Source organism: Pinus tabuliformis, chromosome J (assembly GCF_031772625.1).
Source record: "Pinus tabuliformis cultivar Carrire ecotype Pingquan chromosome J, CPIR1, whole genome shotgun sequence".
In the NCBI taxonomy this organism is placed as follows: Eukaryota; Viridiplantae; Streptophyta; class Pinopsida; order Pinales; family Pinaceae; genus Pinus; species Pinus tabuliformis.
This window is the reverse complement of record NC_142295.1, coordinates 870,985,123-871,001,705: the sequence shown is the minus strand read 5'-3', so window position 1 is coordinate 871,001,705 and position 16,583 is coordinate 870,985,123. Positions and strand designations below refer to the sequence as shown.

Genomic DNA, 16,583 nt, shown 5'->3' with positions numbered 1-16,583 from the left:
TCAAACATTGAGGAGGCTTCAAAATCGGATTCTAACTTGACTGTCAAACATTGAGGAGGCTTCAAAATCGGATTCTAAATGTGACTGTTCAAGCTTTCAATATATATGTATATATGTGTTACAGGATTGCCAACATTTGCCTCAGATGTCTCGGCTTCTATACCACTGTATAGGATAGATACAAGACTCCGAATTTACTCCAAATATGGTGACTGTATATAGGTGATAGACCAATCTTGTAGATTTGGCCTTGGGTCCTTTTCTATGTACAGGTTTTCGGCTCCTTTTGTAGATGATAGAGGCTTCAATTCAAGCCTTCCAAACACACTTATGCTCAGAACTTTGAGGGAGTCTCGACTCCTCCTTGTAGCTTTAGGATAGGCCTACCTATTAGGCCTACAATGCATCAAACACACTTTGAATTGGTTTATCAACAAGCTATCCTTTCTCTGGCTATCAAGGCTTCACAAGATGTTTTGAGATAAATTTGGTCATCCACAAAACTGCACATGATATTGAGTCTTAAGATCTCTGAGGTGGCACAGAGAGTTCGAACCCCTTTAATAGTGATTTCAGACCTTATAGATTATGCCCAAAACTACACTTTCTTCTTCAGGATGCTCGACCTTCTATAGGCTATTGATCTAGCCTCTCGATCCTTGTGAATAGAGCTTTAATGCTCTCCAAAAATCTTTGCTCTTCATGCACAGGATCACAACCTTAGTCACTGCGATAAGGGCTTACAAATATGCCCAGAATTGTCTTTTTCTTCCTTCTAGGAGCTCAGTCCTAGAGATTTGACTTCTTCTCAATGTCTTGAAGCCTTGTATCACTTGCTTGATCTTCTAGCTGCCCTCATGCCAATAAACCAAGCTCTAGTACCATGTTGAGAAATCTAGGGCAACTTTAGTTATGGTTTATTTCAAATGATTTCTCTATTCTTTGACAAGTTCTTGTGATATTACATTACTTCTTTATAATTATTATTGTGTTCTTTTCATCGTCAAGACAAATGCCAAACAAGAAGATCACAAAATCAATAAAGAGAACACTAGAGATAGGCTCCAAGCCAAGGTAAAACCAATAGAGGGGAAAACATAGAGAACTTCTTCTTATAGAATCTTTCTTCAAAGGAGACTTCCAAGACCTAAGACCCAAAAACAAACTCTCCAAAACCAGGTCAGCCAATGACAAAAAGATTTGCCCTTCAAATAATGTCTGCAATAAACTCCCGCATTTTCTTGGACTTGTAGAAACCCTAGATGCCACATAAAATTTGCTTGAGATGGATTCTTCAAGGAGAAATTCCAGGAAAACAGAAAGTCCAACTTCCTTCCTTCTTAGTTGCCTTCATGTCCTTTTCTAGGACCTGTTGTTGCCCAGATTGTACAGGCACCTCGACAACGCTGAAGACAGGGGTTGTCTCTTTGATCCTCGCCCACTCTATTCTAGTTGTCTCCCAACAACAGGCTATGGGGGGTAGTCCCTATGGAATGAGATGAAGGAAAACAAGTTGGGAGACACGAATGAGTGGCCTAGCCACTTGGTTGAAATTAAGAAAGATTAGTGATTATATTAGATTAGATTTTCTATAATGAGACTAGTACCTTAATGGAGTCACAAATTCTTGCTTCTTATAAATTGGAACCAAATGACTGGATGGACACCTGTTGCTTGAATGGTTGACTGAATTATATGATATGCAAATCCTAGAACCTATGAGAGATGCAGCGATCTTGGTAAATTTTAGTTAGACGCGTAGTTTAAGTATAACCTTCCCCTAACTATTTTGAAGTTGGGCTCCAAGGTAGGTTGTGGGAAGGAGGCTAACAGTAAACAAACTAGGGCCTGATTAATGATACCTTTTGTTAGGTCCCTATCACCTGATGCCTCTGGCGCTGTAGAGACTGTGGCTTTGACGACTGCAAGGCCACCGTGTTAACCATGGAAAAGTTGTCGAGGCCCCTCAAGCTAGATAAGGGTTGTCCTATGTCTCTATCAACCTAGCTTATGTTAGGAGGTAAATTATTATTGCAATCTAAATTTAAGCAATGTCACCATGTTAACCACCGAAGAGTTGCTGAGGCCCCTCAAGCTAGATAAGGGTTGTCCTATGTCTCTATTAGCCTAGCTTATGCTAGGAGGTAAATTATTAATGCAATCTGAATCTAATATGCTTATGCAATAGGTTACGGGTGAGATTATCTTGAGTTAAGATTGCTTTAGTTATTTAAGTACTTATTGAGATTTTTTCTTAGGGCAAGAGTACTTAACAATGTTGTGATACAATCTTAAACAAGATACGTATTAAGATATACAAGTGTAAACTTCAACAATTTAGCTTTAAAACTTCAACTTAGCATTTCGGGTCAATTTTGGGGCAAAAGAGGCAAAAAATTGGAGAACAGGGCTAACGGAGGAAAATGGGCTAGGATGATAGATTGGGGCACAAAGCTGAAGAATATGGCTTTAAAGGGTCAACACTATGCCTAATGAGGCTTGCATTTGGGAAAAAGAGGGCACGAAGGCCTAGGGCAAGGCAAGTCTGGGCCTAGAAGTTTCGAAAAGGTTGAAACCCTTGCTCAAAAAAATTTAGGCTTCAGTTCCTTTGATTTTTTCCGTGGGAAACATGTAAAAATTTCCAAGAGACTAGATCTTACCCTCAAGGGCCTAGATCTAGCTCTTCTCCCACTTGGTTTCTCGATCTAACATGCAAAAATGAAAATAGAAACACCCAAACCTCAATATATACAAAAATAAAACTAAATATACAAATTTATTTACAAAATATACATGGGTTTTCAAATGGATTTTGAGAAAATAATTTTTATGATATTTTTTCCTTGAAAGAATGGCTAAAACGCTTCAGAAAAATTAATGCTCACTATAGCCCAAGCGAAGATTCAATCCACCATATAAAAACTAGAGATCCAAACAAAGTAACCCTTGCCCACAGTCTGTGAACATGGAGACCAAGGATTTAATATCTGCACACACTATGTATTATTTCAAAATAACAATATAAAACACCACATAGGAAGCCTGTAGTCAATACATACCACAAATCAGCGACAAGAACACCTCGAGTTGCACCCCAAAGTTTTTTATTATAGTAGAAAAAATAGTTCCCAACGGGACAATAGTTTACAAAATGCTTCAGCAACAATTCTAGCTAGAGATCAAGATGATTAGAGACTCAAATGACTCTCTAATTTATAGATAAATTCTTCAAATGGAAAAATAACGGCTAGTTTCTTTGATCCTTGTCAAAATAATCTTGGCTGTTGATAAATACTTCAAGATCTTTTAATCTTGGCCCTTGATTTTTTATTTTTGAAGAATTTCGAATTTATCATTTAAGTCCATTTTAAGTAGCTCAAAATTAATTATTTAGAGCTAACTTCGTGAAAAAATTTGACTTTGAATTAACCACCAAGGTCCAAGGGTCCAAATTTTCTTGAAAAAGACAATATTCCCTTGGTGGAGGATCTTTAAAAATTGATTTTTTCAAGACCCACGAATTTTTCCATTTGGAGAACTTATTTTCCTAAGACAATTTAACTTGACTTTAATTAATTAATTAATTTTATGGCTTAGAATCTAATTTTATTTCGTCAAAAAAATTAATTAATTTACACATGAGGGGATTAATTATTTTTCCAACCCTCTAATACATATTATAAGACTGATAGAGGGAATACACATTCGTCTTAGACCCTCAAGGCACAACCCATTTGCGACACAATATGATCTAGTAAACCAAGTGATTTGTAATAAAAATAATTTAGCCAATTAACTTAAATTATTCCCAAACTACTTTTACATCAGACTCAACTAAAACATGGGGACTCACCTAACAATTCGACAATAAATTTCACCTTAGCTTTGGGTGTTTAAGCTGGAGGAAAAAAAGTTAAAACTCTTCTGATTAGCCGTGTCGAAAAACACAGGTAATCTGTGCGGTTAAAAAACCTCATAGGATGGAATTAATCATCAAATTATAGGTTTACCTAGGTTGTTACATAGACTCAAGGTTTACTAAGATCATTTACAATATATAACTTGCAGAATGGGATGAGTCATGACCATGACACATGGATTGCTAATATGTGATCCGATCCTTGTTGAAAAAGTTGGTACTTCCGCTTCCTTGGAACTTTGACAATTTGACAATTTGAGTGCAATAGGACCCTCGCTCTTCATTTTAGCCATCGATAAGTCATGTCAAGTGTGTGTATCACAAGAGGTAGCCGAAGACTCCTTTATATATGCTTCTCGAATGCTGGAAAGGCCTCTTCTAGGCTGACCTGAAGGGACTAGCCAAACTAGTCTTGGGGACTCTTTAGAGACTTTTTAGACATGAAATAATTTTCTTCTTTCTTGTTACAGGTGCCCAATGGGTCTTTTACATCATGATTTTGACTTTGACTCAAGATAAATCCCCTAGAGCACTCAATGGGTGTTGGACCTAGGACCAAAGACCATGGGCATGAAACCCATGCTTCAAATAAATAATTTCCTCTTTTATATAAAAATAACTTTCTTTTTCTTTTGACAATTACAATAGTGTTATAATCCAAAATACAGTTATGAAGAGTGACACTAGTTACAAATTTGAACAATTAGTTGTAATTTCTTAAGTCCGTTCCTCTTCCTGGATAGAATTATGTGTTGTAATTTGTTTTAATCAATGCATGGAAATGACCGGTTGGAATTTTGATTTTTATGGGTTTAAATATTCCCAAAGACGATATCAAAGAAATATCTAATTACTCTACATGACAATGCATTAATACCACAAAATAAATGCAGAGTGGTCTTTAAAGTTGGTTGATGGGTCAAGTGTGTCTTGCATGGTTGGTGAAAGTGGGTACCTAACATATTCCCCACCAGGGTTCATTTGCTGCCAGTGTCATGCTAGTGCTTCTAGACGCGTGCTAGTACACACAACAATGGGTGGGCGCAAGTGCAAGTCTTGGTTCATTTTGTCGAAATACATTTCCCCAACTCGTGGTTGCTTAGCCAAATAGTGACTGAATTTAAGTGTGCTAATGGATCCCCCACAGGGGCACATCAGCTTCAATTGTGATAAGAGGAACTGTGTTTGAAAAAAAAGTTGGTTGATGAGATGCTTACGAACAGTAAGTGACAGTGTGTGATACTGGTTGGCTTTCTTGTGCAAAGGAGAATATTGGTTTGAACTATTAATGTTGTTCTGACAATTCTTTTTATGATTATGAAGGTGAAAAGACAGGACGTGTTATAGTCACCGATGCAATTGCTACTCCAATTGTTCAGACATCTACCTACACTTTCAAAAATACTGCCGAATTAATTGCATTCCAGGTATTTCCTTCATATATTGCTTTCTTTTCTGGTGTACGCTGTTTCAATCATCTGTCACTTATTTTCTATCCCTTCCAAGGTATTTAATGACAGTGGTTAACAATCAGTGTCCTGCCTGTTGTATGTTTACTATAGCTCATCTCATGTGCTTCCATCCTTGTATTTTCCTGCAAAGGCTAATTTTTGTATTTGCACCCCTGATATGAATAATATCATCTTTACAGCTTATGGGATCAGAAGATCACGTTTGACTCATTTCACTTATATTTTCTCTATTGTTGCATATCATTAGGAGGGAAGATATACAAGTTATGAATATGGACGCTATGGCAACCCTACCACACAGGTTGCCGAGGAAAAAATCAGGCAGGTTACTTCTTATTTGATATATTTGTTTGAAAGTTGTATTTACGTAACTGATTAATGTGTTAACAGATTCATTAAATGGTCATATAAAATATGTACAATACAGCTTTTTAAAATTAACTAGCTAATATTTGCTTTGGTACAGTGCTCTTGAACGGGCTGAGACAACCTTATTACTGGCCTCAGGTATGTGTGCTACCACAACCATGATGCTGGCATTGGTTCCGGCAGGGGGGCACATAATTACTACCACTGATTGCTATCGGCGAACCAGGCAGTTCATCCAAACAGTACTGCCAAAAATGGGAATCACAGTATGTGAATGCTTTTTCTTTCTCACGTTGCTACAAATCTGTTTGAAATTAACAAGTCAAGTTGTCATTTCACATTTCTTAAATCATTTCCCCCTTTATTGTTTACTATTCCCATGTTTATTGGTTCCTTATTCATGTATATATTGCTTGAACATTCAAGTGCTGTTAGAGATGTATTTCTTTTGGTACAATCACTGGAAAGTGTGGTAAGTATATCAGACATGGTCGTTGCTGGCAATATTTAAATTCCAAGTCAGAGCATGGTGTATGATTATCAATGTGGTTTGTTCAATACATAATATTAACTTTAGTTTATTAGACGACCAGTAAAACACTGGAAAGGGGGTTAATTAGAACTTACGTGCATGAATGTATATATCTAATGAAAACAGGTTATTCTTGAATCAAAAAGCACTGAAAGTTTCAGTATCTATTTCAAAGTTTCATAATCCATTTCATTATCCGTGGGATTCATTTCTTTCTCTAGTGGGCCCATCTCTACGACAGAACCTGGGCAGATCCTCACTGATCTGGATCTGATTCACAGATCCTACACACTGGGGGTGGATCTGGTAACACAGATCATAACCAAAAAATAAAGTTTCCGTGGACCCACATATATTAGCCATCCATGAACTGCATAGGTTTTAGCATTAGCTCAGATGTATCTGAGCATATGTATTCCTAACATTATTATCTTACAGCTCTTTGCTGGCTTACATTTTTGTTATGCATTTACATCATTTTGCCCTCTCAGCAGGTTTAGGTTTTGTACAAGTTACATTCCTTTCTGTTTTGAAATGCAGGCCACAGTAATTGACCCTGCTGACATAGATTCTCTTGAAATGGCTTTGGAGCAAAACAATGTAGGTTCTTAAGGTTGTCCAAATATTTCATTCTTCACATGCAGAAATGTTGTTGCTTTTTTGTTTTCCATTATCTTCATCTAGGCCATTCACATTTTCAGCTAACTGCCAGTTTTACCCTGCAGGTTTCTCTGTTCTTCTCTGAGTCTCCCACAAACCCTTATCTTCGATGTATTGATATTGAGCTGGTCTCCAAGATTTGTCATAAAAAGGGTGTATTGGTTTGTATAGATTGTACTTTTGCAACGCCTGTTAACCAGAAAGCGTTAGCACTCGGCGCAGACATTGTATTGCATTCAGTAACTAAATATATTGCAGGTCATAATGATGTAAGTTTTTGAGGTTTGTTATGATCTAGAGCTATCATGTTCATTTTATTTTTATTTTTATGGAATGCCTCTTTCCAAGTCTCTGATCCTCAGTTTTGTTGCAGGTTCTTGCAGGCAGTTTGAGTGGTTCAAACAAGGTTATTGGCACAGTACGTGCTTTGCACAATGTCTTGGGAGGTGTATTAAGTCCAGTAAGTTATCGAATCCTCACTATGACAGTAAAAATAAAAAAACATAGGTTGTTCTTTTCCCATATTGAAGAATATTGACAAAGTGATGTTAAAGAAATCAATGCAAAAAGCAAGCAATAGTTAGACACATAAAAATTCAAGTTAATTAAGTAGGAAGTATCTATAATGACATCATGTTTTGATTCATTGTTCAGTGAATCTAGGGATAGAGTTATCTGTCTTTCTTCTGAAACAATCAAATTGGATAGATGTTTTACTTGAAGTGGAAAATTTTCATGCTACTTTTGGTTAGCTAATCTGAAAATTTAAGCAGAATGCAGCGTACTTGATTCTTCGTGGCATAAAGACCCTGCACCTTCGTGTACAGCAACAAAATTCAACAGCTTTAAGGATTGCCCACACTTTAGAGGCACATCCAAAGGTACGAGTAATCCTTGAAACTTTCACTGGTGAATGTAAGGATGGCAGTTCCTAAAGATGCATAACTTAGTATTAATAAGGCCGGATTCAGTGTGTTTGTTCACCTTTACCTTCTTTCCATCCCTCTCCTTCTCATAAAAGCTCAATGAAGCTCAATGTATGAGTATGTTCACATTAATATTATTTTGGCTTGCATGGACAGAGTTTCACAACAAACTAGTGTTGGTTTCAGCGGTTGTTTAAACTTTAATGTAGGGCCAGCCTGACATGTTTTATTTTAATTCTAAGTTGCATGAAATGCCAAAACGTTTAGGAGTTTCTGAAACGGGTACATTTAGAAACGTCACCTCCCAAAAATGGAAACGTCAGCTGAGACGCCATATATGTATATATAAAAATATATATAAATAAATAAGTGAATAACACATTATCTTTGCAAGAAAAAGGGAATACGACCCACCCATAGATGACAATTTAGAAGGAAAAACAAGTCTATATTATCTCTCACAGATGATTACATGATGGTCTAGTTTTGACCAAGTTTCGGAGTTTCAGGTACGGGTACGGCCCGAAACGTCAGGCTCCTAGAAGTTTCGTGCAACATAGCTTTAATTACTTGCTTGTCTTTCCAATGAGATTGGCATTTTTATTCTTTGGAGTATATCATCTTCTTGATATATCCATTATTACTGGATTATATGGGAGGATATGTAATAATCTAATGAAAGAAGAAAAACATAAAGCGGTGGATATTAGAAAATCTGTTTGTTGCAAGCGTTGAGATCTGTTCAACTTGAATCTTCTTTATGCAGGAAAGTGACATGGTTCACATTTAATGAATTCTTGTTTAGATGGTTAGTCGCTAAGATTTTATTGGGCAATCATTACTTTTAAAATTTTTGAAAGCAGCAGATGCTCTATAGATGAAACCAGTTGCCAGAGATTTTGCTTATTATCATTCATTGTTGCTAACTGGTTCTTTTGGAACTGTACTATTTTTTGGTGCATTGTATTAAAATTTCACCAGTATTGTCGTTTTCATAATTTATTTCCTTTGGATAAAGGCCTATTTCTGATTGCATATGCAGAATTTCAGAGCATGCAGGCAATGCATTTGCATTTCCATTTCAATTTATTTTGATGGCTTCATCTTTTCTTTTAACACAATCATAGATAAAAGTACAATGCTATTTATACTTCATGAGTGTTGGGGAGGGGGCCTGTTAAATCTCTAATACCAGATTTGATTTATTTACATCTCAACAAATATTTTATACCCAGAAATTATTTACTAAATAAAATCTAAAAACTGCTGAAAATAAAATCACTAGTATTTTAACTTTCAGAAATTAAGGTTGCAGCAGAAATAAACTAGAAAAATCAATCACACTACAGCAGAAATTTTTCCCAAAACAAATACTCAGGGAAATTAGGGCCTAGACCCACAGAAACTACAAAGAAAAAATACAACTGCTGGAACCTGGAAATCAGCCCCTCCGGGAAAATTGAACTCAAGGAATTTGGCCCTTCTGGAACTCAGCCCTCTTGAAGATTTAGGCCCTGGAAAATCAGCCTTATCTGCTAGTTAACTTGGCCCCCTCTTTCTCCCTTCATACAGCCCAAGTGCACTAGACCAAAATCGGCCCTTGGATATTTCAGTCTCCCTCCAGAAATCAGTCCTCCTCTTCAGTGATGTAGCCTCTCTCCTAGACTCGGTCTCCCTAAAATTTGGTCCTGAAATTCCCTTGCTGCAATCCTTTTCCCTTCTGTTTAGTCGTGGCGTCTGTCACTCCTTGAACAATCACTCTCTCAACAATAGCAATATAATGTGTTTTCATCCACCCGCATAGGCTCTCTTTGTAATTTCTCCATGGGCCAAATCCCAGATCTCCAAAGTGATTGAGGGTTAGGATAATTTTTTAGCTTGTTTTGATCAATGGTGTAGATTAGATCTAAGTCACTTAATTAATTAATTATTCTTAGTTAAACATTAGCCCAAAGTCAACATTAATTAAATTATTAATTAATGTATTTTTTCCCAAGTTAAAAATTAGGTAGGAGATCATATTAATTTCTCCTCTCAAACAACCACCTAAAGAGGACTTCTCAAACAACCCACCTAAAGAGGACTTCTCTCCTGCATGCTAGACATAAGCCTAAGTAGAAGACCTTCCAAAGCTACAAAATCAACAGGGCCATGAGTTTTACCCTCAAATTTGGGTTTTTACCCTTAAAAAATAAAAATCAATATTTTATAATATATTCAATAACATAATGTATATTTTATATAGCATAACACTAAATAAATATATCACAATACTATACACCACAGAATATAATAAAATTTATTGCCAATGGGGTCTGGGTTAGTTGTTAAAGAGTGGACGTCTTATACCCTCAGGCCTTTGCCAAAGTTTCTAATCCCACAAAGGCACATTTTCACCCTTGTCGTTGTCTAGTCCAAGGTTACTTGGGAGCAGGAGCGAAAATGGGAGCGGGAGCAGTGTTTAAAAACCGGCTGGTCTGAACTGGTAACTGGTCAAACTGGCCGGTTAGCAAGCCTAGCGGGTCAAACCAGCTTAAAAACCCGTTTTACCTCCTCATTTCGCCTTTTTTTTGCCCTAACCGGTCCTAACCAGCCGGTTTAGGGTGGAACCAGCGGGCTTGTGGTCAAACCGGCTAGTTTTGTCCTAAACCGACCGGTTTATTGCCAGGGCAACTATAACCCCCACAAAATGCATTTTTGTGAGTTTTGAAGCCGTTTTGAGGGAAGTTTGGGGTCGTTTTCCTCCAAAAATAGTCCCTCCAAGAAAAACATGCCTACCCTAAATTCTTAAAGTAAAAGTGACATTTCCTTTAATTTTCATTTTCATCCTTTTACTTAAATTTTTAACATTACCATGAAATGACTTGGGATGTTTGAGAGTGGTTTCGACCTCATTGGATTTAATAGGGAGAAACTAGAATTTTAGATTTCACTCAAAATTCAGCAGACTTAATGGTTTTCAGGATTTCATGGTTTGGGGGTTTGCAATGTTTCCATTTGATTCTATCATGCGTGAGGGTATGAGATTGGCATTTGATCAAGAGCATGAAGCCCTTTAAGAACCTTGATTGTGGTGGCATTGATTGTTGAACTTTGTTGATATTGGTGGTACTGATTGTTGAACTCCTCTACCATGGCCTTAACAAGAATGCACCTTGCACCCAAGGGAAAACAACTGGTTAGGCATGCTAATCTTTTTCTACCACATTATAAGGTTGAGGAGATGAACCCTTCACTCAAACCAAAATCATTGGTTAGGAATGTTAAACCTTTTCAATTTCTATCATGTTATAAGGTTGAGCAATCCAAGTCCGAAGACTTTGAGCTAGATGATGTTCATGTATCTCTTGTTGATGATGTTTATGTATTTCTAGTAGCATTGAATCAATGATGAGTTTCATGAGTGACCATGTTGATTAGTGATTTGTAGTTTTGATATCTATTTTTGCTACTACTGTTAAAGTTGTAGAGGAGTTTTAGGAGTCCTCAAACTCAAAGGCATATTCTTTATGTAGCTCATGTTGATGATCTCTTGTCTAGTAGTGGTGATGAGTTTGATCATGATGAGGAGTGATCATGTTGTTGATCACTGATATGTAGACTTGTAGTAGTTCAGTGACCCCATAGCTTAGTGCATTGTTTGCGGACTTTGGAGGCCATTTAGAGTCTCATTGATCAAGTATTTTGTTGCAGATATGTATTGCACTCGATGCCATTTTGATATATTCACCTTTACATGGTATATAGATGAGCAAACCTTTGCATATTTTGTTTCTATTGGCTTGGAATCATGGTTTTAAATTTTAAAAATAGTGTTTTTTCATTACAAATTAATTATTTAATGTATTTTTTTAAACCGGTTCGTTTAGACTTGACCAGTCTCGGTTCGATTGGTTCCGGTTCGAAACCCGGTTCATTAGGTGGACCGGTCCGGTCACTGGTTCTGGTTTTTAAGGCATTGAGTGGGAGCGACATTTTCAGAAGCTCCCGGTTTGGGAGCGAATCCTGGAGCGTTTATATATATATATATATATATATATATATATAGATATATATTTTATATTTTGATGCATATATGTCAACAAAAACATTTAGAATGATGAATTAGATATAAAAAACGTAGATTGAACCATATAACAACAATCATCTAGAAGTTATAATCTACATCAACCACGTCAACAAGTTAGTAACATAGTAACATACAACATATTGAGTCTTATGATGCATCAATTTTAAAGTTTCAAGCTTTCAAAATTCAATATATAACATTTATCATCATTGATCACTCAAGCTATACTTGTAAGGTAAGTGTAACCATTACAACAAATAATATCTAACATGAAATGAAATGTTATAAAATGAAATGAAAGGAAACAACTTTCAACTTTCATGAAACATCATATTCATAATTCATTACTAATGAGTTATAATTGCCAACTTCAAACTTCAAACTTAAATTGTCATATATTGTTTAAAAAAATATCATAATAAATATGAAAGAATCAATAGTTAGTAAAAACTATTAGAAACTAGAAAAGACAAGTAAATCTATTATCTATTGCTAATGCTTGGGCCTCTTGCCACCACGAGAAATGTTTAATTTTTTAGTCTTGTTGGAAAATCAGGATCTTTGTCATTAATATCACCCTCTAAGCATTAATATCCAGAGGTATCTTTGTCACTACGTCTGGATCTATATAGGGATCTTTGTTATTAATATCACCCTCTAAGCACTAACATAAGATAGAAAAAGCATAGCATGTCTGTTAATTTTAGGTATGTTCTATGCTGAGAGCAAATTTACTTCAATTTTCCATATTAGCTCAATATCAATTCCAGATTAGCAATCACATTTAGCATGATAGTAAAATGCAGATAGAACATAAACATAAATCGCAGAAAACAAGCCAAGACAAGAGGACACAAGATGTGGCGCCAGCCAGGGACAAACCCCAATGTGGGGAAACCCTTGATCAATTCTTCTTATGTTCTTCAATAGTTCAGCAGAGAGAGAGATAGTACATATACATCAGAAGTCAACATTTTGACTTATCAAAATAAGAGCAGAGATCTTCTCTATGAAGATAACACATGAGGCAGCTGATCTGAACTCCAGTGAAGACATACTGCTTCAACTGATCCTACAAGGTGACTCCATCACCATGCTGCACCCATCACTGTGCTGCACTCAATCACTGAGCTGCTCTCATCACTATGCTGCTCCCATCACTAAGTTGCACCTCATCATTGCACTGCAATACATCATCATCATGCTGCTGCTATACATCCATGCCCATCATCACTGTGCTGCACCATGCTGTGCCATTATTACTGTGCTGCATCATGCTGCATCCATTGTGCTGCACTTCTTTATATGCGGCACCATACTGCACCATGCTGCCCCCATCATGCTGCCCCCATCATGCTGCAGCGTGTCACCTATCACATCATTATGCTGCACCACTGTCACTGTGCTGCACTTCTTTATATTATGCTGCACCCAATATACTGCATCTAATATGCTGCAACTATCATCACTGTCATGGAACAGCCTTAGCTGCTTGCTATGGCTTGCAGCCTAGCAAAGCAGCTAGCTGTAACTTGTAGAATCTCTGCTCCATCCATGACTGCATTAGTCACCTAGATCCTATACCCAAGACTGTAGCTTGTCTTCACTTGCTCCCACAGGCTGCATAAACTTCTTTCAACCTTCCACCTAGCACTGCAATTTAAGGTCTGGTTAGGGCAAGATGACAGTCATCTTCAGCCCACTCAAATATGCACAAACTGTCCTTAATTAGGCCACGCTGTCATCTACAGCAATGTGGCATCATGACAACAATTAAGGATATTGCAACGAGGTTTCTATGAGCTGCTAATAGACAGCGGTTAAGGTCATCTTAGGATAGCATGTAGATGGTCTCCTTTAGGTACCTCACAATCCCTTGGCACTCTTCTAGTGTGACTGTCGTGGGTAAGGGATGAATCTGTAACATAACCCAATGGTAAAGGAAATGTCTGGGAGTAGTCCTTGCATAAGTGAGACTACTTATCAGCTACCTGTATAAATTAGGATTAATGGGATCCTCATCACTATAGGCTGATATTCTTTTTTGGGAAATACTGCTAATCGAAACTTACAACTGTCCCTTTGACCAAGCCATTGCACTATGAGGGGTGTATCTATGCTGTCAAAATCACCCAGGACTAGCACATGAGTGGGGCTTGTATTAATATGGAGACCTGGTTCAAAACCCCTCGAGTGGGTGGGAGGTTATTATAGGATGATAATCTAACCCCTGTATCCATAGGATTGGGTATGGTTTGCAATCCTGCATTTGAAAGCACGGTAGAATTTCTCCAGCATGCTTACTTTGGGAAGTACACTGGCTTGTTTCTGTTTGACCTCAACACCAAGAAAATAATAAAAACCCATACCAGTTATCTTGAATGTCTTCTTTATGTATGCCTTCAAGTTGTCGACATTTTGTAGATGGCTCCCAGTAACATTTATACCATCGAAATACAAAACAACAATAGCATATTGGGAATCATGGGCCTTTACATAAAGGTTCCTCTCTGAAGTAGATCTCACAAGCCATGCTGCAAATTGCACAGGGCCTTCCTTAGCCTACATACCAAGTCCTCCTTAGTCTCAGCAAAATCAGAGGGCTGCTCCACATGAACTTCCTTGGCTAATGTACTGTTGAGGAATGCTGATTTGACATCCAATTGATTAATGTCCCAACTATGTTGAATAGCCAATGCAAACACCACCCAGATAGAATTCATGTTTGCCACAGGTGAAAAGGTCTCCTCATAGTCTAATATCTATCCCATACTTTTGCGCATAGCCTTTGGCTACAAGCCTGGCCTTGTATCTGTCCATTATACTATCAGGTCAAAAATCAATCCTGAAGGCCCATCTGCACCAAATGGCTAACTTATCCTTAGTTAAGTACACCAGTTCCTAAGTATGATTCCTTTCCACCACATGATTAGCATCATGATTCATCAGTCAGTATATACAGGCTTAATAACACATCTGAGTGGGAAGGTGGGGAAGAGGATTGAGAAGTCCCCATATCTGCATTCAAGTCAAAGCTCAACATCCTCCAATATCTTACCCAAGTTGAGATTGTCCTACCTTCGTTTAAGATTACATTCTGGGTAACCTCAACTTTCTTGGTGGCTGGATGATAGATTCTGTAAGCAGTGCTTTCGAGGAAATAACTAGGAAAGGTTGTCCTTGCACTTTTATCATCAAAATTTTGTCTCCATTTAGGGATTAAGGTATAGCAAGTCAAACCAAACACTTTGGTTTGTGCTATGCTGGGCTTCTTCCCTGTTCAAACATTCTTTGGTGTCTTTCCTGCTACTGCCACACTGTGACTTCTGTTGATAAGAAAATCAACTGTGGGAACTCCTTCAATGCATAAAAAGTCAAGGAAGTCGTTTGTGTACACCCTTTGCTTAGCCTTTTCAGTCATGTTCTGTTTTTCCGAGCTGCAACAGAATTCTTTTCTGGAGTATAAGGTACAATATCTCTCCAAAATCCATTCTGCTTGCAGAATTCTGTAAACTCATTGCAACTGTATCCTTCAGTGTCTGTCCTTGATGCTTTTCTCTGCCTACCACATTATCTCTATTCCAATGTTGAATGTTTTGAAAGTCTCCAAGGCCTGACATTCTCATTTTAGGAAGTGCAGCCAAACCTTCCTTGTATAATGATTAGTGAATGTGATAAAGTACTGAGCTGCCCCAAGCCACTGTACCATCATTGGGTTACGTATATCTGAATGTACAATGTCTGGAAGTCCTTGTGCTCCCTGTGCTGGGATTTTATCAAATTTCTGTTTATGTTGTTTACTATAGAAACATGTTTTACAAGTGAAGTTATCAGATGTAAAATAAGGTAGCCTAACAACTAACCTATGCAACATCTCGAGACAGTCATGACTCATAACCCAAATGCCCCATTCATTTAAGCAATATCTTTAACCTATGAATTATCTCAGATACATTTGCAGAATGAGATCAGGGAAAGTTTGTATAGCCCATTATCCCTGTTGCCTATTGAAATGACATCATCATTCTTATTTTTCATGAGACATTTTTCCATCTTTGAATTGTACAATATGGTGGTTTAATGTAAAATTCTCACTTAGAAATTCTCCCAAAATGACGACTGTATTTTTCAGAATGTGTACAAATTTCCAGTGGAGTCTTTTTGTTAAATAGTTTGAAGAAGTGCTACTGTAGGCGTAAATTTTTATAGTTTAATTCAAATGCATAGACAGTGACTATTGCAAGCCATAAGAAAGTTTCAAAAACACTCTAGACTGATATACAATGAACTCAAGAAAATATACAGTGCTGATATAAATATTAGGGAGAATAAATCTAAGCATAGGAAGTTTTATAAATCACTTAACGGGAATACACACAGTGAGTAATAAGAACAAGGGAACCTGGTATGTTTTCTCATGCAAAACAACTCTCTGAGTATCAGTTTTCTTCCAAGAGAACACAGCTATATATATCAGTCTTTATCAGTCACTTCCAGCAGTGTAGACTCCAGGATTTGGCTCAGCAACATGTATAAATTCGTCCCCATCTACACCCAGCAAGTATAGTGGGCATGCATTAAGTGTGCTCCAGCTCTCATAAATTGGCCTCTGCCTGTGAAAATTTCATTCTATCAC

At 37.2% G+C, this 16,583-nt stretch overlaps 1 protein-coding gene across 1 annotated transcript in view; it reads left to right on the top strand.

Annotated features, from left to right (window-relative positions):
* LOC149229450 (cystathionine gamma-synthase 1, chloroplastic-like) overlaps window positions 1-16,583 on the top strand; it is an 80,546-nt gene that overhangs the window by 40,175 nt on the left and 23,788 nt on the right. The window contains exons 2-8 of the mRNA XM_089378653.1: window positions 5,243-5,346; window positions 5,639-5,712; window positions 5,858-6,026; window positions 6,833-6,892; window positions 7,018-7,221; window positions 7,326-7,412; window positions 7,726-7,833. Coding sequence (XP_089234779.1) covers window positions 5,243-5,346; window positions 5,639-5,712; window positions 5,858-6,026; window positions 6,833-6,892; window positions 7,018-7,221; window positions 7,326-7,412; window positions 7,726-7,833 — 806 coding nt within the window. The remainder of the gene's footprint in view (window positions 1-5,242; window positions 5,347-5,638; window positions 5,713-5,857; window positions 6,027-6,832; window positions 6,893-7,017; window positions 7,222-7,325; window positions 7,413-7,725; window positions 7,834-16,583) is intronic.